Below are 27,777 nucleotides of genomic sequence, written 5' to 3' on the forward strand. Positions count from 1 at the left end.
GTCCCAGCCCTGGGGTCCCCCCAGCTCTGCCCTGCCAGTGCCCCTCAGCCCCGACCCGCAGCCCTCTGCTGTCCCAGCCCTGGGGTCCCCCCAGCTCTGCCAGTGCCCCTCGGCCCCGACCAGCAGCCCTCTCCTGTCCCAGCCCTGGGGTCCCCCCAGCTCTGCCCTGCCAGTGCCCCTCAGCCCCGACCCGCAGCCCTCTGCTGTCCCAGCCCTGGGGTCCCCCCAGCTCTGCCAGTGCCCCTCGGCCCCGACCAGCAGCCCTCTCCTGTCCCAGCCCTGGGGTCCCCCCAGCTCTGCCCTGCCAGTGCCCCTCAGCCCCGATCCGCAGCCCCTTGCTACCCCCAGCCTGGTGTCTCCTGACTGCTGTACCCCTGACTCTGTCCCCAGCTGCACTTGCTGCCACAGCAGGAGTTGGGATGGTGTCTCCGGTGCCCAAGCTTCCCCCCACCTCCCCCGGGAGCGGCGGTGCCCGCACGGTGGGACGGGGATAAACAGGAAGCTGCGCGCCCACAGCAGTGCCTTGCAGGAATGTGCCAGTGGCCACGGGCTGTTTGTTTGGCGTTTAAGGAGCAGGTTCCCGTCGGGAGGAGCCAGGAAACACAGGGCCCGGAATAGCCGGTGAGCTCATCACCACATCCCGGGCGGGTGGGGGGGGGGAGCAGCCCTCCCCCAGCCCCCCCCCCCCCCCCAGGCCCCCCAGCCCCGAGCTGGCCCTGGGCTCCTGCTGTCTCCCTGCAGAGAGGAAAGACCAGCAAAGCCTCCTGCCCAGTACGCGCAGTGCCAGGGGATCCCCACACTGCCCCTGGCCCCGGTCAGTGTCACTGCTGGGCCAGGGTGGAGGCGTGTGCGGTGGGTGCCCGGGGGCTGGCGCAGGCCCGCCTGGTGGATGGTTGGGGCAGAGGGCGTTTGTGCCGTTGCATTGGGCTGCGCCCTGCAGCCGATTATGGTGCCTAAGGTGGCCAGGGGGTCAGGCAGCGGGTGCAGGGCCCCGGGCAGAGCTGGCAGTGCCCGGCTGAGTGCTTGGCACGTGCTGTACAGCTGGGGGGGGGGGGGGACAGGCCTAGTGCCAGCTGCTCAGGGGATAATATGCCGTGCACCCTCCACCTGGGCAAGGGGAGCGCACAGCCCCCAGGCTGGGGCGCTTGGTACCCGCTTTGCCCAGCTGTGGGTGGCGACACGGGGCGGAGCAGGCACCAGCTGCACGAACTCATGTGACAGTCGGACAAGGCCAGGCTGGGGCAGGAGAGCCACGGTCATCCCCCAGAGCGGGGGAGGGGGGAGCCCCCCCATCATGGGGCCCGGAGCTGCCAGCAAAGGCATTGGCGGGGTGCGCCTGCAGGGGGGATTTCGGCAAGGGCAGCTCAGTGAGGGGAGGGGTGTAAGAGGGCTCTAGAGAGCTCTGCAGTGCCTGGCTCTGGGAAGAGATTGGGGGCTAGTAGATTGGGGGGGGGAGGGGCTGGGAGCCAGGACTCCTGGGTTCGCTCCCTGGCTCTGGGAGGGGAGTGGGGTTTAGTGTGTTGTGGGTGGGGGGCAGGACTCCTGGGTTCTCACCTAGCTGTGCCACTGGCTCGCGCTGTTGCATTTCTCTCGGCAGCCCCCCGTGGCCGTGGCACGGAGCCCACGGCTGGCTGGGGATCCCCCACTCCAGAGAAGCTCGGGGGCCTGGGGTGGCAAGGCCGCCTCACGGACACGTTCCAAGGGGGGCTGTCACCACGGGGGGCTGGCAGTCTGCGCCGAGAGCTACGTGGGCGGCACTGGACTCTAAAGGAAAACTCCCACCTCCCAGTGACGGCACAGCTGGTGTGAAGCGGCGTGGGGCCGTGCCCCTCGCTGGCGGGCTGTGGGGCCCAGGTACAGGCCGTGCAGCCCCGTGCACTGGGCCGGGCAGGAAGCGCGGAAGGTGGCCCGGCGGGTGCAGGCGCTATTCTTAGCCAGTCAATATTGATTCAGCAGCTCAGGTGCAGCTGGGCCTGGAGCTGGTTTATTTCGGGCCGTGGGGGCGGGGCTGGGGCGCTCAATCCAGCCTTGTCCCCTGTAATCGGGGCGCTGGCTCCTGGTTAGGACACACCCTGCTCGTTGCCACGGGCAGGCAGGCTGGGGGTGACCCCGGGCTAGACACACTCACACCAGGGGGCGGGGGTGGCACGGGGGGGGAGGGGGGCACAGCTGGACCCCTGACCCCGAGCAGGCGGCCGGGACCCTCCGGCAAGGGGCACTGCTGCAAACGCTGGGCCAGGGACCCTCTGCACCTGGCGGCCCTGAGCACGGGCTTCTGGGACCAGTGAACAGCAGCCGAAGTGCACAAGGGGACCCGCCCATGGGGGGGGGCTTAGTGGCAGGGGCTCAGGGGGGTGTCTGGGCCCCCCCACTTCGTGGTCTGGTGAATCATGGCTCAGAGCAGCCCTGCGAGGCAAAGCAGGGGGAAGATGGGGTGTGATCCGCAATCAACCCGCACCGTCCACAGCCGCCTTGTTCCTTGGCTGCCCAGGGGAGCCGTGCCCAGCGCTCTGCCTCGGGGCTCCCAGGAGGGGCAGGCAGGGGCCGGCCCCAGGATCCAGGCTCTGCCGCCGTGAGCCTGTGTTCTGCCCCGTTAGCGCCGGGCCTGCTGCTCTGGGCAGCAGGAAGCTCTGACGAGCCTCGGCCAGGGTGTCCCCTTCGGGCAGGCCCAGAGCAGGGGCGGGCGCCGCACAGATCCCCCCAGCGCCAGGCGCTGAGCCCAGCATCTCCCAGAGTGCCCAGCGCGGCTGAGTGCCTGGCTCCTGCCAGCACTGGGGTTGCGGGCGCCTCTGGGAGTGTGACTGCGGCCGGCCTGGCACCGGGCGGGGGGCACTGGACGCACTGGGTGGGGGGCACTGGGTGGGGGGCACTGGGCAGGGGTGTGTGCGGAGCCCCCCATGTGACTGCGGGTGGCCTGGCACTGGGTGGGGGGCACTGGGCGGCCTGGCACCGGGTGGGGGACACTGGGCGGGGGCACCGGGGGGGGGCACCTCTGGTGCAATGGGGCTCACTGAATTCGCCGGTTCTGGGCAGTGGCGAGAGGCTGCTGCCCCCTGGTGGTGCACATTGGACAGGCTGCATCCTGCAGAAGAGGGGGCCCATAAGGGATCTGTCTGGGGGCCATGGGGTGGGGCCACCCCCTCGGGCGGGCCCAGGCAAACCAGGCTGGGCAGCGCCAGGGACACATGGCAGAGCGACAGTGCAGGGAGCCCCCCAAGGCGCACAGGCCACCCCGAGCACCGTGGGGCTGGGTCAGGAGGAGGGTTTGAAGCATCTGACGTGCACATGCTCCCCACTTGGCCCCCAGTGATGCCTGCACCCCCCTCAGAGGAGCAAAGTGCACCAGAGCAGGCCCGGGGGGGTGGGGGGACGGACACCAGAGGAGACTCCAGTGGCGGGGGACACCAGAGCAGGCCCGGGGGGGAGGGGTGACACCAGAGCAGGCCATACCCCCCTCTTGCAGGGCTCCCACCAGTCCATAGCCCCTTCTCAGGGGCTTCTCGCCACCTTCCCTGGGACAGGTAGGGGAGCCCGGCCTGGCCCCTGCACTGGTTCCAGTCCAGGGTCACTCACCTGACTCCTCGCTGCCACCTCCCTGGGCGTCCTCCTCCTCTGGGGAGATGCCCTGGTCCCATGCGGCGTCCCTCCCTGCAGCCCCTTGTGCTCCACACAGCCCCTCCCCAGTGTGGGGTTTCCTCACTCAGGCCTGGCCCACCTAGGGGCAAGTGGGGGGGGCGGGCTGAATGAGGGCTCCAGCTCCCTGGAGCCCTTTGCCCCCCGTGCGGCGTAGACACCCCATTGCAGGGACGCCTATTGGAAGCTGAGAGCCAAGCTGGGGTCAGTCTGGCAGTGTGGGGGGGAAGCAGACCCCCCCCCAGCCCAGTGCCTGCTCCTGGAATACAGCACCCAGTGCTGGGGCCTCGTTTTAACGGGGCTGCTGGGCAGTTGTCGCGGCTGCAGCAAAGCCCAGGGCTGGGAACGCTGCCCAACCGCGAGCCGTGTGACCAGCTCAGGCTGCGAGCTCAGCGAAGGGAGGCTGGGGGTGCAGGGATCACAGCGGGTAAGGACCTGGCCTGGCGGGGAGCAAACATGGGCGCTAGCGGGCAAGGCAGTGGGCCCTGGCAGGGCTGAGCAGAACTCAGGCCCCGGTTTCCTGCAGTGAAACCACTGGGACAAGCCGCCCAGGGTGTCTCCTGCAGAGCTCTGCAGCAGAGGGGCCGTAGCCAAGTGCCCGTTGCTGGCTCGCGCAGGGGGACTGGGCTGGGGGCCGGCACCGTCCCCGGCAGGAGCTCAGAGCAGGTGCACTCGTGGGCTGTGCTGGACTTAAAATGAATGAATCCCTCGCCACCGCCTCTCACCCAGCCCTTGGGGACTCCGTGCTCTCAGCAGGCCCCCACTGCCCAGCCCCCCGGGACATCCCCTTCCATCCCCACCCTCCACGGGGAGGAACTGGTGTGTTCGCTGGGGAACCCCTGCGAGGTCCCCTGGGAAAGACGCTGGAGACTCCTGCCCAGGCGGCCACATGGGGACTGCCAGGCTGAGCCTAGAGTGACCAGGGGTCCGGTTTCCGACCCGCACGCCCGGTCAAAAAGGGATCCTGGGCTCCGGGCAGCACCGCTGACCAGGCCGTTGCCTGTCCGGTTGGCGGCACAGCGGGGCTGGCAGGGTCCTTGCGAGTCTCTGCTCCACATGGCTCCCGGGAAGCAGCTGGTGTAACGACAAAAACAGCAGCCGGCACATTTCCCCATCGCTAGCGGTTACCGCCATGTGAGTCTGGCCGCCTTTGCTTACCCAGGGCAGGGATGGGGAATTTAGAGCCCGTGGGCCGGATATGGCGCCTGTGGTTAATTTCATCCAATGGGGGTGGGGGGGAGCCCTGAGTCTCAGCCCTGTCACGGAGTCCCCGGGCGATACTCTGGGACTGCTCCCCACAAAGCCAGGCAGGACTCTGGGGAGCCTCCTCTCCCTTGGAGCAGACCGAGGGCAAGAAGCTCACACGGCTTCACCTCCTGGGTCTCTCCTGGGAGCATTCAGCATATGCCCCTCCGTGCGCTTCCCACAGTGAGTCCGCCCAGGCCGGGTCCTGGGGAAGCCAGAGGGTCCTGCACCCCCCACTTCGCAGTCAAACGTGACTCTCAGCCAGCCAGTAACACAGAGGTTTATTCGATGACAGGAACATGGTCTAAAACAGAGTTTGTAGGTCCAGAGAACTCCACCGGGTCCATTCTGGGGCCCAGCGAGCCAGACACCCCCGTCTGCCCTCACTCCCCGTCCCCAGCCAGCTCCAAACTGAAACCCCCTCCAGCCCCTCCTCTCTGGCCTTTGTCTCTTTCCCGGGCCAGGAGGTCACCTGATCTCTTTGGTCACCTTTAGCTATCCCCTTGCAGGGGGAAGGGCCCCAGCCATTTGTGTTGCCAGGACACAGAGTGTCGGCCATTTATGCACACTGGAGACTTAAGAAATGCATAGGGGAAACTGAGGCACCCACACAGTATTCAGAGGAAACATTAAGAACAGTCCCACTTTGTCACAAGCCCCCACTCCCCCTGCCGCCACGGGTGAGTGACCCCAACTGATTTTTTTCTGTGGGTCAATGGCCCGTGACAGAAAAAAGGTTCCCCACCCCAGAGCCCACACCCCCAGCCGGAGCCCTCACTCCACTCCCCCATGCCCCAACCCTCTGCCCCAGCCCTCATCCCCCTCCCGCACGCCAAACCCCTTGGTCCCAGCCCGGAGCCCCCTCTTGCACCCCGAACCCCTCATCCCCGGCCCCACCCCAGAGCCAATTTCCCACTACCACACCCCAACCCCCTGTCTCAGCCCAGAGCCCCGTCCTGCACCCCAAAACCCTCATCCCTGGCCTGCACCCCCAGCTGGAGCCCTCACCCCCTCTTCCATCCCAACCCACTGCCTCAGCTTGGAGCCCCCTATTGCACCCCAAACCCCTCATGTCTGGCCCCACATCAGAGCCCCCTCCCACACTCCAAACCCCTCAGCCTGCACCCCCCAGGCCCCAACCCCCTGAGCCAGCCCTGTGAAAATGAGCGGGTGACTGAGGGTGGGGAGAGGGAAGGGGGGAATGGACTGAGTGGGGGGGGGCCCTCGGAGAAGGGTTGGCACCCCCAGCTGAGCCGTGCGGGCTGCAGGCCCGGGCTGGGCAGGGACGCCCAGGCTGAGCCGAACCCTGTCTGGAGCAGGGGCTCCCAGGGCATTCAGGCTGCTGGCTCCAAGCGGAGTCTGGAAGCTCCCCGCCAGTCAAGGCTCCCCAGGCCTGGTGCTCTTGCCCCCTTCAATGCGTCAGCCCCCCTAGGTCACACACTCACTGGGGTAAGGCCCTGGGCTTCCCCACCTCCTTGGACCGACCATTGGCGCCTGCAGCCCCCCTGGGTCACGACCCTCCTCAGCGGGTCCAGCAGGGAGACGCCCCAAGGGGAGCCAGGCACCCCCGGGTCCTTGCCCTGCAGGTCTGCAGCCAGCGGCTGCCCGCAGGGGCTTAGGAGGGGCTGGCACACGTGGAGCCAGGCCTTGGGTAGCACCCAGAGCAGGAAGTTACAGTCTGGCCCAGCCGGGTCAGGCCCAGAGCTCTCGGCCCCGCTGCAGTCCCAGCCCAGAAGAGCGTCTCCCTCTGCCGCCAGCAGCCCCCACTTAACAACCCTATCCCCCCCCCGCCAAGTCCTTTGTCCAGGGCAAACACGGTCACCCTGGCTCTTCCTCAGCCCGTTGGTCTCCAGCTGGTGACACCCGGCTGGCTTCCTGCGGTGTGTGTGTGTGTTGCTAGGTGCCAAATGTCCAGGCACGTGGAGTGGCCATTGTATTCTGGGACTGTCCATGGACATGGGGCCCAGGCCCCAGACAGCCCAGGGTCAGTCACACCTGGGTCTCTGCAAAGAGCAAACAACCTTCTCCCCCCACACCTAGTTACCCATGCAGACATAGGGGAAACTGAGGCACACACTCCCTCACACCCTGGCAGCGCCTAGCAGCCACAAGAGCCCTGGCTCCAGCTGGGGCTCCCGGCGCTGCTGCTGCAGAGCGAGGGGACTGCCTGGCCCGCCCCAAGCCCCCTCTTGCCAGGGCTCTCCCAGGGGCTCTCCGGCTCAGCACCTAGCATTGGCCAAGAGAAGGAGGTTTGGATGGACCCGTTCTGCCCGCTCCGCTGGCGAGGCCTGGCTGGGATGTAAGTGGTTTATTTTCTTCTCCTGGGTCAGGCCCCAGCACTGTGCCAAGAGCGGACGACATGGAACTGCAAACGCCTTTCCGAATGGCCGCATTAGCCACGTTTCCTCGCTGCTATTTCAGGGCGAACAATGAACTGCACACGCCCCAGCCTGCACTGCCAGCAGGGCACCAGATGTTCTAATAACCGATTACTGTGCCAGCACTGACTACACAAAACGCTGTTTGGAGATTTATATAGATCCAGGGTTTTAATAGGGACTTAATTCATTCAGTGGCAAACTTCTGCCATTTCCTTGTTCACGGGCTGGGGCTGCAGGCGCTGTTCGAGGCCCCGTGTTGGTTCAGATATTTATAAACCTGAAAGGGTGTGTGTGTGTGTGGGGGGGGGAGCAGAGGTGGCAAAGGCTGCAGGTGACACGTTATTTAGGTAAGTGGGGAGCAGCGGGGACTGCCAGGCACGTCAGCGAGCCCCGAGTCGGCCAGGAGAACGGGCCACGTGCGGCACCGAAATTCACTGTGCTCTGGGCCGAGTAACGCGCAGTGCAGGGCAGCACTGGAGCCTGCACGCTGCGGGGTTCAGGTAACCGCACCTGCTCAGTGAGGGACCGCAGGGCACCAACGCCCTGCAATGCACAGCTCAGCTCAGCAGGGTGGCTGTGACATCGGCATGGGGGAGCCGACAGAGAATAGAGGGATCGGGGATGCGAGCCCCAGCCCCTCTCGGTACCTGCTGCTCCAGCCCCTGGCCCCCAGCTCTAGCCTGACGCTGCAGCCTGGTCAGAGTCCAGCCCTCCCTGGCAGAAGAGCAGACAGCCCAGCAAAACCTGTGCCGGGGCCACCAGCCCCATGCAGCCAGGTGGTCACATCTCGCTCTGCTGTGGCTGGTCTGGGCTCAGATGAGAGCTCAGAGAGCCAGATAGCCAGTCACGGCTCCGCCACAGGCTCTGTGCATGGCCTTGGGCCAGGCCCCTGATGTCTCTGCTGGTTTCTCTCTCTCCCACTGCGTAGGGGGCTTGTGAGAGGAAGCCGGGCCCCTGGCGCAGCAGGGCCAGTCCCCCTACTCAGGTCCCGCCTGTTCTGAGCACCTCTAGCCAAGCAAGCAGGTCACCAGCCCCAACCCATCACCTGGGGCTGGATAACTAGGCCCAGGTGGGGCTGAGCCAGTCCACACCTCCCTAGTGCCTGTGCCGATCCATAGCGCAGTGGCAGCCTCCTCCGGCAGCCGTGGGCAGGCCTGGGCCCCGTCTCTGCCAGGCGACAAGGATCCCTGGGCCTGGAGAACCTCTCCCAGGCCGAGATTGACCCGAGGGGGGTTGTTAGCAGAGTGGGATGTGACCAAGGCTCTAGCCCAGTGAGGGGAGCTCGGGCGCCTCTGTATGCCCGGCCTGCCAGGGTGCGTTAGCGACCCAGGGTCGGGACCTTGGGTTTTGGGGCAGCTCCAGCAGCCTGAGGGGACACAGGAGCCAGTGGGGAGCCCCCCAAGCACCGCTGGGCTCCCAGCGCTGTCTCTGACGGCCGCAGCGGTTCCCTGGGTGGTTTCCCAGCCGGGCCCGGCACTGGCTGGCCTTTCCCACGGCTGCAGCGGCTGGCCTCTGAAACCAGCTCACGGCTGACAGTGACGGGCTGGGGGCTCCCAGGACTGCGGGGGCGTCTCTCACGCCGAGGCTGATGCTGCCCTGGGAGCCGCCTGCTCCCTGGCCCAGCGAAGACGACAGGCCACTGGTGCTGGGCCGGCTCAGCGGTGCGCCCGGAGCGCAGTCCCAGCAGGGAACCCAGCTCACTCTAACCCCCCAGCCCACGGTAGCTTTGGCACCTTGTGAGAGCAAATTCCTGCGAGCCACTGTCACGCAAAGCCCCCTCTTGGGGCCACGGCCTGTGCGTCATGGCAACACAACCGCCAAGAGGTCGGCCATGTGCTCCACCTCTGGGGCATGCAGGGGACGTGAGCGGCCCAGCGCCATGTCTCCGAGCGTGGGGCCGCTGCCCGGCACTTGCGCGGCTGTTCACATGTCACTCGCCCTTGGCAGAGCAGGGCCCCGTGCACAGTAACTAATTAACCGTTAGCTGAGACATTAAACTGCAGCCCTGGCCACCCGCGCTCGTGACAGAGCCCAAAGCAATGGGGCCGAACCTCCATGCTGTCCTCCTCTCCCTTCTGCTGCCCAACAAAAGCCGTTCGGTCCCTGGAGCCAGCCCCGAGGGGCTGCCCAGTTCGCCTGCGGAGGCAGCGGTCTCGCGGCCCAGGGCGGTAACGGAGTGACCCCTGCTGGCGTCCTCGGGCTGTCTCCTGGGCACAAGGGCCTAGGCAGAGTTCGGGGACACCCCCGGCCCCCACCCCCCATTGCCAAAGGAGCCTGGAGGCTGCTCTGGAAAAGCAGGTGGCCGATGAGGCACACGCTGGGCTGGGGCATGTGTCTGAATGCAAGGAGCAGCGATAACGGGTGAAACCTGGGCCTGCAGGGGTCTCAGGCCGGGATGGGACGGGGGGCTCCGTCCCAGAGCACTGACAGAGAGCAAAGAGGAGGCAGAACTGCTGTAGTAACGGCCCAGTGGCTTTGGGCTCTGTCATGAGTGCGGGTGGCCAGGGCTGCAGTTTAATGTCTCAGCTAACCGTTAGTTAGTTACTGTGCAGTGACCATGAGATGGTCGAGTTCAGGATCTTGACACAAGGAAGAAAGGAGAGCAGCAGAATACGGACCCTGGACTTCAGAAAAGCAGACTTGGACTCCCTCAGGGAACAGATGGGCAGGAGCCCCTCGGAGGCTAATATGAGGGGGCAAGGAGTCTGACTGTATTTTAAAGCAGCCTTATTGAGGGTGCAGGAACAAACCATCCTGATGTGCAGAAAGAAGAGCAAATATGGCAGGCGACCAGCTTGGCTAAACAGAGAAATCTTCGGTGAGCTTTGTGACGGAGCAGGGAGCGGGGCAGATTTGACCTGGGAATGTGGCAGGGGGGTTGCAGTGGGGATGGGGGACTTCCCTTGAAGGAAACTACCTGACCTGTAACCTGAGCCAGGAGGGGGTGGGGAGAAATAACACCTTCTGCCAGGGAAACTGAACAAAGGAGAGGAGGAGCTGGGTGGGGGGAAGAGAGGAGCTGCTGGAAGAGGGAGTAGTTTTTGCTCAGGTCTGGGCAGGGTGGTGCAACGCAGGGAACCCCAAGCTGGGGTCTAAGCTCCCTGAACCTCCCAGAAGGACCTAATTGAGGGGGTCTGGTCGGACCTACACGCTCTGCTTGAGACTGTGTTCCTGTCCTTAAATAAACCTTCTGCTTTACTGGCTGGTTGAGAGTCACAGTGAATCTCAGGAAGAGGGGTGCAGGGCCCTGACTCCCCCACACTCTGCGACAAGCTTAAACTCAAAAAGGAAGCTTACAAGTAGTGGAAACTTGGTCAGATGACTAGGGAGGAGTATAAAAATATTGCTTGAGCATGCAGGGGTGTAATCAGGAAGGCCAAGGCACAACTGGAGTTGCAGCTAGCAAGAGATGCGAAGGGTAACAAGAAGGGTTTCTATAGGTATATTAGCAACAAGAAGGTGGTCAGGGAAAGTGTGGGACCCTTACTGAATGGGGGAAGCAATCTAGGGTACGTCTTTACTACCCGCCATATCGGCGGGTAGCAATTGATTTATCCGGGATCGATATATCGCGTCTCGTTAAGATGCGATATATCGATCTCCGAACGTGCTCACCGTCGACTCCGGAACTCCACCAGAGCGAGCGGCGGTAGCGCAGTCGACAGGGGAGCCGTGGCCATTGATCCCGCGCCGTGTGGACCCCAGCTAATTCGATCCAAGATACTGCGTAGCTGAAGTTGTGTATCTTGGATCGATTCCCTCCTCAGTGTAGACCAGCCCCTAGTGACAGAGGATGTGGAAAAAGCTGAAGTACTCAATGCTTTTTTTGCCTCGGGCTTCACAAACAAGGGCAGCTCCCAGACGGCTGCACTGGGCAGCACAGTTTGGGGAGGAGGTGAGCAGCCCTCAGTGGTGAAAGAACAGGTTAGAAAAGCTGGACAGACACAAGTCCATGGGGCCGGATGCGCTGCATCCGAGGGTGCTGAGGGAATTGGCTGAGGTGATTGCAGAGCCATTGGCCATTATCTTTGAAAATTCATGGCAATCAAGGGAGGTCCTGGACGACTGGAAAAAGGTTAATGCAGTGCCCATCTTTAAAAAGGGAAGAAAGAGATCCCGGGGAACTACAGACCAGTCAGCCTCACTTCAGTCCCCAGCAAAATCATGGAGCAGGTCCTCAAGGAATCCATTCTGAAGCACTAGGAGGAGAGGAAGGTGACCAGGAACAGTCAACATGGATTCACCAAGGGCAAGTCATGCCTGACCAACCTGATTGCCTTCTATGATGAGATAACTGGCTCTGTGGATATGGGGAAAGCGGTAGATATGATATAGCTTGACTTTAGCAAAGCTTTTGATACGGTCTCCCACAGTATTCTTGACAGCAAGTTAAAGAAGTATGGGCTGGATGAATGGACTATAAGGTGGATAGAAAGCTGGCTAGATCGTCGGGTTCAATGGATAGTGATCAATGGCTCCATGTCTAGTTGGCAGCCGGTTTCAAGCGGAGTGCCCCAAGGATCGGTCCTGGGGCCGGTTTTGTTCAGCATCTTCATTAATGATCTGGAGGATGGCGTGGACTGCACTCTCAGCAAGTTCGCGGATGACACTAAGCTTGGGGGAGAGGTAGATACACTGGAGGGTACGGATAGGGTCCAGAGTGACCTAGACAAATTGTAGGATTGAGCCAAAAGAAATCTGATGAGGTTCAACAAGGACAAGTGCAGAGTCCTGCACTTAGGACAGAAGAATCCCATGCACTGTTACAGACTAGGGGCCGAGTGGCTAGGCAGCAGTTCTGCAGAAAAGGACCTGGGGATTACAATGGACAAGAAGCTGGATATGAGTCAACAGTGTGCCCTTGTTGCCAAGAAGGCCAACAGCATTTTGGGCTGTATAAGTAGGGGCATTGCCAGCAGATCGAGGGACGTGATCATTCCCCTCCATTCAGCATTGGTGAGGCCTCATCTGGAGTACTGTGTCCAGTTTTGGGCCCCACACTACAAGAAAGATGTGACAAACTGGGACTGTTCTTAACGTAGCCTTTGAATGCTGAGTGGGGAGTGTTGGCTGGGAAGGTGGCAGGGGGGTTTGGCTGGGATGGTCTGCTTTGGGGGATGGGAGACTGGTCTTGAGGGAAGATACCTGAGCATGTAACGTGAGAACCCAGGAAGGGGGTTGGAGCCAGGTGACACCTCTGCCCGGGAAACTGGACAAAGGCTGGGGGAGGAGCCGGGAGAGACTGTGTGAGAGACGCTGGAGGGAGTTGGAATTATCAGCAGCTGGCTGGTGTAATGGAGGGGAGCCCAGACGGGGCTCTGACCCCCCCCCATGGGGCTGTGGTGCCCCTGTGCCAAGATGGACCTAACTGGGGGGGAATCTGTCTGTGCCTGCAAGACCTGTCTTGGACTGTGTTCCTGTCGTCTAAATAAACCTTCTACTTTACTGGCTGGCTGAGAGTCATGGTGAATCACAGGAAGACGGGGGTGCAGGGCCCTGAGTCCCCCACACTCTGTGACAGCCCCACACTACAAGAAGGATGTGGACAAATTGGAGAGAGTCCAGCGGAGGGCAACAAAAATGATTAGGGGGCTGGAGCACATGAGTTATGAGGAGAGGCTGAGGGAACTGGGATTGTTTAGTCTGCAGAAGAGAAGAATGAGGGGGGATTTGATAGCAACCTTCAACGACCTGGCACGACACAGCACAATGCAGCACTGCACAACACGACACAGCAGCTGTTGAGATTTTTATTCTGCCGCTGACTTAGGGGTTGTGGAACATGGTCCAGACTTCAGCTTAGCTCAGGGCAAGGCTGAGTGACCCTGGCCGGCCCTGTGCCTGGGGTTCTAGGAGAGCAGGCGAGGGCTAAGCCTGCCCCGGGTCTTGTCTACATTAGAAAGGGTTGGCCAGTGTCCCTCTCCAGGCAGCTCTGGGACCTGCAGGGCTCGGTCCTCTGGGCTCTGTGGCCCCTCCACAGCAGCCTGGAGTTGCATCTCCCCAGGGACGCAGAGTGGCCATGCTTGGGGCACGTGGCTGGGCTGGGGGACAGGACGGGATAGGAGCAGACAGGGCTCTGCCAGCCCCCCATGCCCCGATTACCATGCCAGAGCCGGGTAAGAGCGATGGGGTAAACAGAGTGCGGGGAGTGGGGGAGTGCTCTCACAGCACCATGCTGTGGGGTGTTTGGGAAGTGAGTGGTGGGGGACGGTGGGAGGCACATGCGTGGCCAGGTCACAGCAGCCACCATCCCTTTCCCTGGGCTAGGCCGGTGTGTCGCCTCTGCCATCACATGTGTTTGAAGTCCTCCAGGGCCACGCTGGCTGCATTGCGGCCCGGAGCCCCCATCACTCCCCCACCTGCAAAGGAAGCAGATACATGAGGGGGGGGGCTGTGGGTGTGTCCGTCAGTCCCTGCCCAGGAACTCTGGGCGTGGCAGGGCAGAAGACACCCCGCCAGCCACGGCAGCTTCACCACAGCAGGGAAAACCCACCTCGAGGGTGCAGCCGCTCGCTGCCCTATGGACAGACTTCTCCCTCCTGCTGCCTGGGCCCACCCCTCGGCCAGATTTGTGCCAGCCCGGCCCAGCCGCTTCCACCCGGCCCTGAGCAGAGCCATCGGCTGGACCCCAGCGCGAGGACAGCTGCTCATCACAGGCGCCCCACAGGGCACAAGGCATGTGGTGTCTCGTGGCATCAGCCTGTGACCCAAGGGGGCGTCCGTGCCCTCTGCTCTCCTGCTCAGATGCTGGGCAGAGCCGGCAGCCAGGTCAGCACAATGACCAGGTATTACGCCGGTGCAGCCCCCAGGGCAGCTGGTCACCCCGACGCAGAGAGGGCTGGATCCAGCGTGAGCCTCCGCCTGGCGCTCTCCCCCCCTGTAGCCACGAAGGGAGGGTCCCAGCTCACATACCGGGGTGGGCGCCACTGCCGCAGAGGTACAGGCCTGGGATCGGGGACCTGTAGCCAGAGTACGAGGGCACCGGTCGGGCAAAATACAGCTGGTCCAGGGACATTGCGCTGTGGAATATATTCTGCAAACAACAGGTGAAGTTAGGCCCTGGAATAGCCGCCTCCTGCTGCTCAGAGCCGGACAACCGGCTGCATGGCTCCAGCTTCCCTCACTAGCTTTGGGCCAGGCTGTCGGGCTGGGCAGGGGCCAGACAGGCCGGGCGGGCAGCTGCTAGGCAGGCCAGGCTGGTGGCAGGCAGGCTGGCGGGGCACCGGGTGGGCAGACGCCAGGCAGGCTGGGCTGGGCAGGCGCCGGGTGGGCAGACGCTAGGCAGGCTGGGCGGGCGCTGGGGGCACTGGGTGGGCCGACGCCAGGCAGGCTGGGCAGGTTCCGGGTGGGCAGATGCCAGGCAGGCAGGATGGGCAGGGTCCGGGGGGGCGGGGGGGGCGCGGGGTGGGCAGACGCCAGGCAGGCTGGGCGGGTGCGGGGGGCACCGGGTGGGCAGACGCCAGGCAGGCTGGGCTGGGCGGGCTCTGTGAATCTCATGATATACCCACCCCTCCGGGTAGCCCAAAGATCTTCTCCAAAGCCGGAGGCGTCAGGATGTCTCTGCCAACGACGGATGCCTTGAAGCCTGGCGCGTAGGCCTCGACCCAGTCAAACACTAGAGAGCGAGCGAGCGAGCGAGCAAGAGACGTGTCTGCGTGTCTAACGTCACCAGCTGGGCTCAGGGCCCAGCCCCCGGCCTGCAGCTCCCTGCGGGGCACTGGGGGGCAGGGCTGGATGGCCCCCGCGGTCGGGGTACCAACTTTCTAATCACACAAAACCCAACACCCCTGCCCTACGACCCACCCCCCACTCGCTCCATCCCCCCGCCCCGTCCCTCGCCCTCCCCCACTCACTTTCACTGGGATGGGCAGGGGGTTGGGGTGCGGGAGGGGGTGAGAGCTCAAGCAGGGGGTGTAGGCTCCAGGATGGGGCCAGAAAAGAGGGGTTCGGGGTGGGGGGTCCGGACTCTGGGAGGGAGCGTAGGCTGGGGCAGGAGGTTGGGGTGTGGGAGGACTCTGGTGGGGGTATGGGGTTGCAGGAGGGGGCTCAGGGCTGGGGCAGGGGTGGGGGGTGTGGGCTCCAGCCTGGCGGCACTTACCTCAGGCGGCTCCGGGTAGGCGGTGCAGTGGGGCTAAGGCAGGCTCCTGGCCTGCCCCGGCTCCGCGCTGCTCCCAGAAGTGGCCGGCCTGTCCCTGTGGCCCCTAGGCGCAGGGGTGGTCAGGCGGCTCTGTGCAGTTTATGCTGCCCATGCCCGCAGGCACCGCGCCCCCACAGCTCCCATTGGCCATGGTTCCCAGCCAATGGGAGCTATGGAGCCGGTGCTCAGGGCGGGGCAGCACGTGGAGCCTCCATGGTGGCACTTCTGCCTAGGGACACGTTGCTGCTTCCGGGAGCTGTGTGGAGCTGGGCAGGAAGCCTGCCTTAGCCCCGCTGTGCCGCGGACTGGACTTTTAACAGCCCGATCAGAGCCACAAGGGTCCCTTTCTGACCGGGCGTTCCGGTCGAAAACCGGACTCCTGGGAACCCTATATGGGGGAATTCTCCACTTCGCTCCGAAGGCAGGACTGAGGCAGCTGGTTACTGCACGCCTCCCTGGGATCGGGCGCCCAGGGAGCAGCAGTGGGCAAGGGGCCGTGGATGGGAAGCTAACGAGCGCCGAGAGCCGCTGGCTTTACCCCTGTCGGCGTACGCGTTCTGCTCCTGCTCGTCCCACGGCCGCCCGCCGGCCAGCGCGTATGGGGTGTACTGCGTGAAGAGAGAAACCACATGGCAGCCCGGGGGGGCCAGCGTGGGGTCCAGAGCCGAGGGGATGCACAGCTCGATCATGGGCCTGGGAAGAGCGAGAGAGAGTCAAAGCCCTCGGACCGGGCAGCCCGGGAAGGAATCCAGCCCGAGCCCTGCCCAGCGCCCTGGCATGCTACCAATGCAACCCTCCCACTGCCTCAGCCCCTGCCCCCCGGCTCCTCCAGCCCGGATTAGCCCCACGTCACCCAGCTTCGAGCTCTCCAGTGGGCACCTCCCCTACGTTCCTTCCAGAAATCCTGGTGGCTCCCTTGTCCTTCCCTTCTCAAGAGACCCTGCTGAGCGCGGGCAGCTGCCCCAGAGCCCTGGTAGCGTCGCCCCGAGCAGAGCAGTGAGGGGCCCAGACCCTGGGTCATCTCCCCGCTGCCGTCCCCCAGCTCTGCCAACCACCAGCCAGCTCCAGCCCTACCTGGTGGAAGGCTCCCCACTGCTGGCCTCCTGGAAGGCGCGGTGGAGGAGGTCTGTGTCCTCGCAGTTCAGGTGGATGGAGCACTGGTGATGGGGCAGCGGGCGGCCAGCACCGGCGTTGGGCGCAGCCAGGAAGCTGGGCAGCCGATCTACAGCCACTGGGGATGTAGCAAGAGATGTTAAGAGTAACAAGAAGGGTTTCTTCAGGTATGTTAGCAACAAGAAGAAAATCAAGGAAAGTGTGGGCCCCCTACTGAATGAGGGAGGCAACCTAGTGACAGAGGATGTGGAAAAAGCTAATGTACTCAATGATTTTTTTGCCTCTGTCTTCACGCACAAGGTCGGCTCCCAGACTGCTGCACTGGGCAGCACAGTATGGGGAGAAGGTGACCAACCCTCTGTGGAGAAAGAAGTGGTTCAGGACTATTTAGAAAAACTGGACGTGCACAAGTCCATGGGGCCGGATGCGCTGCATCCGAGGGTGCTAAAAGAGTTGGCGGGTGAGATTGCAGAGCCATTAGCCATTATTTTTGAAAACTCATGGCGATCGGGGGAGGTCCCAGATGACTGGAAAAAGGCTAATGTAGTGCCCATCTTTAAAAAAGGGAAGAAGGAGGATCCGGGGAACTACAGGCCAGTCAGCCTCACCTCAGTCCCTGGAAAAATCATGGAGCAGGTCCTCAAGGAATCAATTATGAAACATTTAGAGGAGAGGAAAGTGATCAGGAACAGTCAGCATGGATTCACGAAGGGGAAGTCGTGCCTGACTAACCTAATTGCCTTCTATGATGAGATAACTGGCTCTGTGGATGAGGGGAAAGCAGTGGATGTGTTATTTCTTGACTTTAGCAAAGCTTTTGATACGGTCTCCCACAGTATTCTAGCCACCAAGTTAAAGAAGTATGGGCTGGATGAATGGACTGTAAGGTGGATAGAAAGCTGGCTAGATCGTCGGGCTCAACGGGTAGTGATCAATGGCTCCATGTCTAGTTGGCAGCCGGTTTCAAGTGGAGTGCCCCAAGGGTCGGTCCTGGGGCCGGTTTTGTTTAATATCTTTATTAATGATCTGGAGGATGGTGTGGACTGCACTCTCAGCAAGTTTGCAGATGACACTAAACTAGGAGGCGTGGTAGATACACTAGAGGGTAGGGATCGGATACAGAGGGACCTAGACAAATTAGAGGATTGGGCAGAAAAAAACCTGATGAGGTTCAACAAGGACAAGTGCAGAGTCCTGCACTTAGGACGGAAGAATCCCATGCACTGCTACAGACTAGGGACCGAATGGCTAGGTAGCAGTTCTGCTGAAAAGGACCTAGGGGTCACAGTGGACGAGAAGCTGGATATGAGTCAACAGTGTGCTCTTGTTGCCAAGAAGGCTAACGGCATTTTAGGCTGTATAAGTAGGGGCATTGCCAGCAGATCGAGGAACGTGATCGTTCCCCTTTATTCGACATTGGTGAGGCCTCATCTGGAATACTGTGTCCAGTTTTGGGCCCCACACTACAAGAAGGATGTGGAAAAATTGGAAAGAGTCCAGCGGAGGGCAACAAAAATGATTAGGGGTCTGGAGCACATGACTTATGAGGAGAGGCTGAGAGAACTGGGATTGTTTAGTCTCCAGAAGAGAAGAATGAGGGGGGATTTGATAGCAGCCTTCAACTACCTGAAGGGGGGTTCCAAAGAGGATGGAGCTCGGCTGTTCTCAGTGGTGGCAGATGACAGAACAAGGAGCAATGGTCTCAAGTTGCAGTGGGGGAGGTCCAGGTTGGATATCAGGAAAAACTATTTCACTAGGAGGGTGGTGAAACACTGGAATGCGTTACCTAGGGAGGTGGTGGAGTCTCCTTCCTTGGAGGTTTTTAAGGCCCGGCTTGACAAAGCCCTGGCTGGGATGATTTAGCTGGGAATTGGTCCTGCTTTGAGCAGGGGGTTGGACTAGATGACCTCTTGAGGTCCCTTCCAACTCTGATATTCTATGATTCTATGTCGGAGAGGGGGTGAATCCGAGGGGCAGAGGGGCCTCCCGTGCTCCTGACACCCAGAGGGGCCAGGGCAGATCGCTGAGCCCAGGGAGACGGGGAGCACGGCAGAAACGGAGTGCATGGTGCAGGAAAAGGCCAGTTTCCCCTCCGGACTCAGGCTGCAGCAGGGAGCCTCACGGAGACCCATGACGGCTCCATCCTCCCACGGGAGCAGCATCTCACAGGCCCCAACAGTGTCCCGCTGCCCCAGGGGGCCTGGGAGGGGCAGGGAGTGGGACGTCCCCCACTGACACTTACCGTTGATCTTGGTGACGGGGGAGCGCGTGTCGAGCTGCGCCATGTGCTGGAGGAACTCCTCCGGCAGCTGCTCCTGGAGCGGGGAGAGCCCGGCTCAGACACCAGGGGCTGGAAACAAGCCTGGGAACTGGTTGGCAGCGCAGCCAGCACTGGACTGCACCTGGGCAGGGCTGGAGCTGCCCAGGAGCCCGGAGGGCACAGCAGTGCCATGGTTTGGGGTGCAGCCCAGCCACAAGGGGCAGGCCCCCAACAGTCACGGACCCCACTGATGGGGAGGGGAGCAAACTCATGCCCCAAGACACCTTCCCCTCTGCTCCCTCCCAGATCCACCTCCGCTGCCCTGCGCTGCTCCAGCCTTGGCCTCCACCACCGTGTTGTGTTTGCTAGAGGTTTGGGGGCTCCCAGGCCGTCACTGGGGAAGCCCCTTAGTCACAGGGGGATGGAGAGGGAGTGGCCTCCTCCGGCTGCCCCATAGGGGCTGGGGTGTGTTGCTATCATCGTGGGGGGAGGGGCTCGTTACCATGGGGAACGCGACCCCTCCCTTGGCTGTACACAGGTGCTGCCACTGCCAGGGAACACGCTGGGTAGTGCGGCTCCCTGGCGATTTCTCGGGCAGGGCGCTGTACAAGAACCACACACGTGGGAGCATCTCGCCGGGGCACCTTCCTCCCTTCCAGACCATCTCTCCCGGTGCGTCCCCACCCCGGCCCCCGGCCCATCTCCCCCAGCGCATCCCCCCCCCGCCCCATCTCCCCCAGCGCGTCCCCCCCCCCGCCCCATCTCCCCCGGCGCGTTGTGTCCCCCGTGGCCCATCTCCCCCAGTGCATCCTCCCCCACCCCATCTCCCCCGGCGCGTTGTGTCCCCCATGGCCCATCTCCCCCGGGGCACCTCCCTCCCCATCTCCCCGGCGCGTCTCACCGGGGGAACAAGCTTCAGGAACGTGAGCTGAGCAGACGCGTTGGACAGAACCAGTTTGCTCTTCACCTCGGTCCCATCCTGCAGGACGACCCCCTGCGCCTCCCCGCGGGGGCCCAGCAGCACGCGGGCGACCGGCTGGCGAGGGGGAGACGGGAGATCAGCCTGGAGCGCGCTGGGGGCGCTGAGCAGAGCGTGGCTGCAGGGAGGGTGCGGCCGCCCAGTGACCCTTTCCCGTGTGGATGCTGCTGGGCTGGCCCAGCCCCCCTCTTACCCGGTGGGGTTTATGCCCCTCACCACAGTCTCTGGTCACTGTTTCCAGGCAGCTAACGGGCAGGAGGGAGGGGAGGATTCATGGCGCTGTGGTCCCTCTGGGCCGGGGAGCTGTGTTCTCTTCCCCCGCCCCGGGAAGCCGGGCACCTTCTCGGTGAAGATGTCTGCCCCGTGGGCAGCAGCTGCGCCAGCGATGGCCTGGGACACCCCTCCCATGCCGCCTGCCACGTAGCCCCAGGCCCCCTTCCGCCCCTCCAGCTCGCCCATCACATGGTGCAGCAGCACATACCTAGGAGAGAGGTCAAAGATTAACAGCTTTGTGCCGGGTATGGGCAGGGCAGAGATACCGGCCGGGGCGGGCAGCATTCCCACTGCCCGTGGTCAGCAGGGCATGGCCAGGGCACCCCCACCCCCCGTGGCAAAGCCCTGGGAGTAACGCCGATCCAGCCGGAGAGCCGGGGGCTCAGGCCAGGCCTCCCAGCAGCGTGACTATACGCAGAGGGGCCCAAGCTCCCCGAGCCCCAGGGGCACAACCAAACACTGAGGTTACACAGGGGAGATGCACCAAGGCTGCCCCTGCCCCTCCCATGCCCGCGTGCTGCCAACCCTCCCCAGTCGGAGACCCCGAGCCCAGCGCCTGTCCCACCCGGCTGCAGGGCTGGGCCCAGACAGCTGCCAGGCCGCCGAGGCATTCAGGCCTGACAGCGCCAGCCCAGGCAAACCCCACCGATCTGCCCGAGCAGGGGGTCTCTGGGCCTGGTGCGTGCTGGGGGGACGCTGTCCAGGCACCAGGGGGAACATGGCACCAGCTCAGGGCAGGAGTGGGGGGAAGCGAGGCTGGGGCGCGACACCCCGGCAGCAGCTGTCGGGGACAGGAACAGGAGGGCCCTGGGGAGCTGGGAATTCTTCAGCCCCAGCCCCGCACCCTACCCGCTGCCGGGCGTGTAGGGACTGGTCATGGCGCCGATCACTGCATCCGTAGCCAGGGTCGCTTTCAAGGGCTCCGACTCGAACCAGAGATCCAAGATCTGGAGAGGGAGAAAAACAAAAATGGTGTTTAATGAAGAGAGCCGGGCACAGGGGGCCTGGGTCCCATGGGGGGCAGGCGGGTCCCCCCTAGGCCAGCACAGGGGTCGGGGGTCCCATGGGGGGAAGGCGGGTCCCCCCCAGGCCAGCACAGGGGTCCGGGATCCCATGGGGGGCAGGCGGGTCCCCCCCCAGGCCGGCACAGGGGGCCAGGGTTGCATAGGGGGCAGGCAGGTCCCCCCCAGGTCGGCACAGGGGGCCAAGGTCCCATGGAGCTGTGAGCACAGCTCAGCCCCACATCCCCCTCCCAGGCCCAGCCCCATGCATGGTTTGCTCAGCCCTTGCCCCCTCAGGGATGGTGTCTCCCGTCCCACGGGCACGGTCCCGTTTACAGCCGTTACTCACCCTGGTGATTGGAGCCGTGAGCACTTGGTAATACTGCGGCAGCTGCTTCCCCAGCGCCAGGCCTGAGGGAAAGAAACGGGCGTCAGAGGTGGCGCCATCCAACCGAGGAGGGGACGGCTCCCCGGGCCCCACCACACCCTCCTGGAGCCCTTCCCGCTTAGGCAGTCGGCAGGAGGCTGGGCCCAGCCTGGGCTCTGTACGCGCGAGGCCCTGGGCCCGGGTCTGCCCCAGGGACGGTGGGTACTTGACTCACATTGGAGCCAGGGGTTTAGCTGCCAAGGGGAAAGGCTCAGGTCTCTGCCAGCCCCAGGGCAGTGCCCGGGGCATCTCCTACAGGAAGCGGTGAGCCCTCTAACGCCAGCACCGTGCCCCACTGGATGGGCATGGACCCGCGGCCGGAGCCTCCTGCGCCACTGCCCCAGACGTACCCGCCCGCAGCAGGGGCTGCAGGCCTCGCAGGGCGCGGAGCCGCTGACGCAGGGGGCCCTGGCTCCAGGCGGCGGGGTCCACCGGTGCGGCGTCCAGCAGCGGGTCAAGGGCCGACACCAAGCGGCTCAGGAACGCCTCGTACTTTGGATAGGCCTGAAGCGGAGACAGAGGCAGGAGCCAGTGAACACCAGCCCTGAGAAGAGACGCTGCTGTTACCCGGCCGCGCCCCTCCAGACTCCCCGCTGAGCACGCGCCCAGCACGCCGCTCAGTGCCGCAGGGCCTGCGGGCCATGCGCCCCCCACGCTCTGCTTAGCACATCCACGGTCAGAGCCAGGCAAGACAGCCTCCTGCATGCTCAGCGACCCAGCCCTTGTCAGAGAGGTGCAGGGGACACCCTGCTCCAAAGCACCGGCCCATGGCCCATGCCCAGCCCCTGCACGCCGGCCGAAGGAGACACCACTCTCAATAGCACCGTATGGCTGCATCCCTCCCAGCTGGGCGTTGATCAGCAGGGACCTTTCACAATGCCGATGTTAACGGAGCCTCGGCTCCGAAGCCTGCCATAGAAACAGCAATCGGCTCAGGCTCCCTGCAAACTCAGGCCAGGCCCTCGGTGACACAGACATGCCTAGGCAAGTATATTACAGCTGGGTCTGACCCACTGAAGGGGGGCTGGGGTGAGGTCTGCCCAAAGCTGTGGGAAATGCGGAAGTTGCTGGAGGGAAAGCCCAGGTGGGTCTCAGCTACTCAACCGAGAGAGAACCGTCCGCATCCTTCAACCCAGCCCTGCTTCCAGCCACAGGCCTGAGCATGGACAAAGCAAGAACCCCAAGAAAAGCCTCTGACGAGGGGACCTCAGGGCGGAGCTGAAGCTAATGAACCACCCAAGTTATGGAAAGAGAAAGTCTGGGACCATGTAAGGGCTTCTCTGCATTGGAAATGCTCCATGCGCACAGCTGCGCTTCGGTGAAGACACCATGGCACTGACGGGAGGGGTCATAAGAACGGCCAGACTGGGTCAGACCAAAGGTCCATCCAGCCCAGTATCCTGTCTGCCGACAGTGGCCAATGCCAGGCGCCCCAGAGGGAGTGAACCTAACAGGCAATGATCAAGTGATCTCTCTCCTGCCATCCATCTCCACCCTCTGACAGACAGAGGCTAGGGACCCCATTCCTTACCCAGCCTGGCTAATAGCCATTAACGGACTTAACCTCCATGAATTTATCCAGTTTGCCCTTTTGTCCCCGTGGCCCAGGTAATCCGCCGCCCTGATCGCTGGGCTGGCAGAAGAAGTCGTCCATCAGCCGAGGACTGTCTGCGTGGGGGTTAGCTCGGCACTCGGGGGGTGTGTGTGTGTGTGGATTTTTCATGCCCCCAGCTGAGAGCGAACGGATGGGTGCACAGTGCGGGTGCCCAGACGACAAGGGGCTGGGTGCTTCCGTGTGACAAGCTGGGGTGTAAATTATTTGCCACAGAGGGTGCGAGCGGGGCTCAGGTAGCCGGGAGTGGCGCGCATGTTGCCGGCAGCCGGTAGCTTTGGGAGAACGACCCCTGCTGGGCACAGCCACGGCTCCCTCATGCTGGGGGCAAGTGGCAGCAACACACCCGGGCACCTGGGTAACCCGAAATGTGTCACACTCACATTACACACTTGTGCTGGCACAGCCGGGTCAGTCGGGGGGGATGAGGTGCGATTGGGAAACGCCCCCAGCGTAGACCTGGCTAGCCTGGGAAAACCACACTTCCCCTGGCATAGCTTGTGTCACTTGGAGGGGCTGGTACACGCTGCGTCCGCAGTAGGCGCTTTGCCAGGGCGTCCTAGGGCGGACCTGGCTTCGGGCTGCAGCTACGCGACCACCCTCCGCCCCCTGCCCCGAGTGTTCGAGCCGGGACGTGCCCACGAGCTGGCAGGCTGGGGAGGGCAAGGACCCAAATCCTTGCTTTGTCTCTGACTCGGCACATGGGCCAGGAGGCTGCAGGGAGCACCCCCAGGCCAGACCCCAGGGCTGCACTGCATGCCCGGGATTCGGGCCATGTAGGGCCAGTCACACGGGGATTGGCAGGACTTTGGCCCCGCTGAAGCCCCTCCTGCTGCTCTCGGTACCTGTGCGTCCTTGGAGGAGAACTGAGCGATCTGCCGCTGGGTCTCCGCCATGTCGTGGCCCAGCAGGAGCGAGCGCTGGGCTTGTCCATCCTCCAGCATGGGGGTGAAGGAGTAGGGGTCGCGGGCGTACACCCTCAGACCATGCCTCTGCAAGACAGAGCGCGGCCAGTGCCAGGCAGCATGGCCCCTCCAGCCCTTCTCACCAGCCCAGAGGGGACAGGCCCGGGGAGCTGTTCCGAGTTGGGGGCTGGCAGGCTCCAGGACTGGGCCCCCGAGGCTCAGAGGGGGAGCGAACTGGGCCTGGCCAGGGGATTCTGGCCCTGCAGTGGTGCTAGGGCCTCACACCCACCAAGGCTCCCAGCAGGGGGGAAGGAGGCAGCACCGGGGGCCTGCTGAGCCCCCCCGGACTGGCCTCGGTACCTGCAGCTCCAGCTCTGTGGAGATCTGTGGCCGCAGCAGGCTGAGCAGGTAGGACGCTCTGGAGAACTTAAAGCCTGAAAAAGAAGGAAGCGTCAGCTACCAGCCCGGCCCGGGCACCAGGGCATCTCGCTGGGCAGGGCCGTGCTTACCTGGGATAATCTCCTCTGTGACGGCGGCACCTCCCAGCAGGTGACGCCGCTCCAGCACGGCTGTCCGCACGCCCGACTTCTGCAGGTAGGCAGCCTGCCGAGAGCACAAGAGTCACCCGCCCCCATGTGCCCCCCCCCAACCCCCCCAAGCCCCCCCCCAACCCCCCCCCAGGATGCCCTCAAGCCCCCACCCGGGACATCCCCCACAACAAACCACCCCAGGACACCCCCAAAGCCCCACCCCCAACAAACCCACCCAGGACGCTTGCACTCCAGAGTGCTCGTGGGAGTGCTCTCCCCAAACCATAGGATTCCCCCCTTGCACTTGGGATTCCCCCCCCCCCCAAATAGGGCCCCGAGGCAGCTGCCTTGGCATTCAATACTCACTGCAACCAGCCCGTTGTGACCTGCAACGAGAGAGGGGCAGAGGGTGAGAAGAGCCAGGGCCTGGGGCACCAATGGGTCCTGCCGCTACTCACCATCTCCCTGGCAGCCAGGGCTGGATGGTGCTGTCTGTGCCGCGCTCACCACAATGCCCCGTGCCCGCAAGGCGGCACCACCCACGTGGGTGCCGGGGGCGCAGAGCTGGGACAGTGCTGGCAACTGCCCTAGGCATGGGAAACACCCTTGGGGACCTTCATGAACATGGAGGGTAGGGGCTGGGAGAGACAGTGCCCCCCCCCCACCAAGCCCGCCCCGCCCGCGCCCCTCGCCCTGCAGCACTGGCTCCTCCCCCCAGCACTGCGCCCCACACACATTGAAAGCCCCCCACCCCTTAGCAGCACTGCGCCCCCTCCCCCATTCTCTGCAGCACAGCACCAAACGCACCCCACTGAGGCACAGGGGCAGCACTGACCCCCAAGGAGAGAGCGGGCCCCCACTCCAGCCTCCCCAGGCGCAGGACCCCCATGCAGCCCCCTGCGCCATTTCCATGGCTACATGCCGGCGGCTTTGCCATTCACCTGGTTGTCCGGCATGGCTGAGGCCTGTTAACTCACCTCACCCAATGGCCAGGGAGCAGCGCTGTGGCAGGAGGCTGCACCAGCCCCTGCCCATCACACTGGGCACAGATGAGCACCCCCCCGGCTGGCGTAGGATGCCAGCCCCATTTCAGATGGGGGGGAGGGAAGCAACTTTAACTGGGACTCCAGGGGCTACATGTCAGACACAAGTAACTACCCACCACCACACCCTGCAGCCGAACTCTTGTACACCTTGTGGTACTGCAACACACCACCACTTTATCACACCTCACACAACGATTGTTTCACAGGACCCCACAACTGAAGCGGCTGTTTGTGTATTTGTTTTCCAACACAAATAATATTGTAACTCAGAATTCCAGTCAACGAACCCCAGGTTTATATTAAGGAAGTCAAAATACATCGTTCAAAATCTTCTATCAGTGGGATTAAACTAAACATGAAATACGATGGACTAGATTCTGGCCTCAGTTACACAACGCTGAAGTCAGCCCACTGGTTGAAACCCATGTGATTCCCCCTGATTTACAGCCGTGCTAAAGGGCAGAATTTGCCCCTTGTCAGGGGCAATGTCTGCTGGAAAGGGTGCCAGGGTAGCTGGGGGTGGGGAGTCACTGCTGAAACTCCCCCCCCCCCAAGTGTTCACGATAGTGAAGGACTCAGTCAGCACAACGTGCTGGAAGTGTGAACGTGCCCCTAATACTAACACTCACTGGATGTGTCTTTGTAAAACTTCTGCAAAGCCTGGAGCAAATGTTGCCTGCCAGTGACATCAGCCCTTTGGGCAGGACCCACGGTAACCAATCGCCTATGGTGACCCCAGCAGGACGAGCTCGTCCACCACAGAACCCTTTGGGGGGGGCAGCCGGGGCAAAGGGGCCCAGATTAGCGTTGAACTGGGGGGGGGGCGCTAGGTCCACACATCCCATGCGTGTGCCCAGGGAACGAAGGGGCGCTCGGGGGCAGCTGGAGCTGACCCTAGAAGTGGAGGCGCTCGGAAAAGCCCCCCCCACCCCGGCTTGCTGCTGGGCATCGTTCCCCCGCCTGTAGCTTCTGCCGTTCAGCGCTGCAGGGCCCTGGCCTGGCACGCGAGGAGCAAGGCGGCCCAGGTAGGCCCGGCGGTCCCCTGCCGCCCCATCTGCTGCCCTCAGTCAGGGGCCGCCGGGCAGGTAAGGGGCTGCGAGCCCCTCGGGGGCTGCGAGCTGGAGGATGAAGGAGCTGCAGGATCCAAGGACCAGCAATCCCCCCCCGGGTAGGGCCAGCCCAGGCGGCTCTGTGGGGAGCCCCAGGGGCTCTGGCCAGCACAGCACAGCACAGCACAGCTGACTGATTGACAGCTCGGGCCTGGCGCTGTCTCTCACACAGCTCTGCAGGCCTGTCTCAAAGAGCCAGCGCTCCTGCACCCCCAGGCTCGTCCCGGTGGGGAGCTGGAGCCCAGCTGGGGGGGGGGGGAAGTGCCCCCTCAAGCTGCCCCTCACCCAGGATTCAATAGCAGCAGCCCCCAGCCCCGGCATTACCTCCCCCTATCACCACAGCGTCGTACTCCCGCTGCAGCTGGCCCCCGGCCCCGGCGTGAGCCAGCCTCCGGCCCTGCAGGCTGCAGCCGGCCCAGGCCCTGCCCAGCCCGTGTCTGGCTGCCATGGCGCTGCTGGGCACCGGCTGCCACCCGGCCTGGCCTTCGCTGCCGAGTCAGCACTTCCCCCAGGGTGGGCGGGACGGGGGCAGAGCCTGGCGCTGAGCCAGCCTGTGCGCTCACCGAGGGGCTGAACGGCCGGGAAAAGCTGCCTGGCTGGGGAAGGGGCAGGGCCCAGGCCGACACATGCTGGCCCCTCTCGGCTGCCCCCGGCCTCAATTCTCCCCCCCCCCCCGGGCCATCCCGCGACCCCCCCCCACCCCCCCCCTCCCCAGAGAACAGCCCCAATCACTGCCCCCCCCCCACAACCCTCCATGGCACCAGGTCACCCACTTGCTGGGGCGACCGGTGCCATGCTAATGCTCCCTGCTCCCCAGGCACCACTGTCACGGAGTGTGGGGGGATACAGGGCCCTGCACCCCCACCTTCCTGCAATTCTCCATGACTCTCAGCCAGCCAGTAAAGCAGAAGGTTTATTTAGACGACAGGAATACAGTCCAAGACAGGTCTTGCAGACACAGACAACAGGGCCCCCCTCAGTTGGGTCCATCTTGGGGTCCCAGGGCATCCCAGCCCCATTGGGGGGGGCAGAGCCCCGTCTGGGCTCCCTCCAGTACCAGCCAGATCCTGGGACCTCCCACTCCCTCCAGCGTCTCTCACCCAGCCTCCCCCCGGCTCCTCCCCCA

General features: G+C 63.6%; 2 protein-coding genes across 3 annotated transcripts in view; both read right to left on the minus strand.

The window, feature by feature from the left end:
• LOXL4 (lysyl oxidase like 4) overlaps positions 1-2,726 on the minus strand; it is a 13,396-nt gene extending 10,670 nt beyond the window's left edge. The window contains exon 1 of the mRNA XM_034776883.1: positions 2,459-2,726. Coding sequence (XP_034632774.1) covers positions 2,459-2,726 — 268 coding nt within the window. The remainder of the gene's footprint in view (positions 1-2,458) is intronic.
• Positions 2,727-12,995: 10,269 nt separating this feature from the next.
• PYROXD2 (pyridine nucleotide-disulphide oxidoreductase domain 2) lies at positions 12,996-27,157 on the minus strand. 2 transcript variants are annotated; one of them, XM_034776343.1, is made up of 16 exons: positions 26,976-27,157; positions 24,863-24,882; positions 24,476-24,569; positions 24,327-24,400; positions 23,907-24,053; positions 21,800-21,953; positions 21,372-21,433; positions 20,871-20,968; positions 20,088-20,229; positions 19,671-19,805; positions 18,752-18,824; positions 16,471-16,627; positions 15,935-16,089; positions 14,768-14,874; positions 14,172-14,292; positions 13,417-13,618 (listed from the first exon to the last, which is right to left on the minus strand). In XM_034776343.1, exons 1-16 carry the CDS (start codon positions 27,097-27,099, stop codon positions 13,548-13,550), a joined length of 1,734 nt encoding a protein of 577 aa, XP_034632234.1. In that variant the 5' UTR covers positions 27,100-27,157; the 3' UTR covers positions 13,417-13,547. The 2 variants fall into 2 exon arrangements, with proteins under 2 accessions (XP_034632233.1, XP_034632234.1); XM_034776342.1 differs by lacking the exon at positions 14,768-14,874 and having other exon boundaries at positions 12,996-13,618.
• Positions 27,158-27,777: the final 620 nt, after the last annotated feature.

The sequence above is a fragment of the Trachemys scripta genome, chromosome 7 (assembly GCF_013100865.1).
Source record: "Trachemys scripta elegans isolate TJP31775 chromosome 7, CAS_Tse_1.0, whole genome shotgun sequence".
Lineage (NCBI taxonomy): Eukaryota > Metazoa > Chordata > Testudines > Emydidae > Trachemys > Trachemys scripta.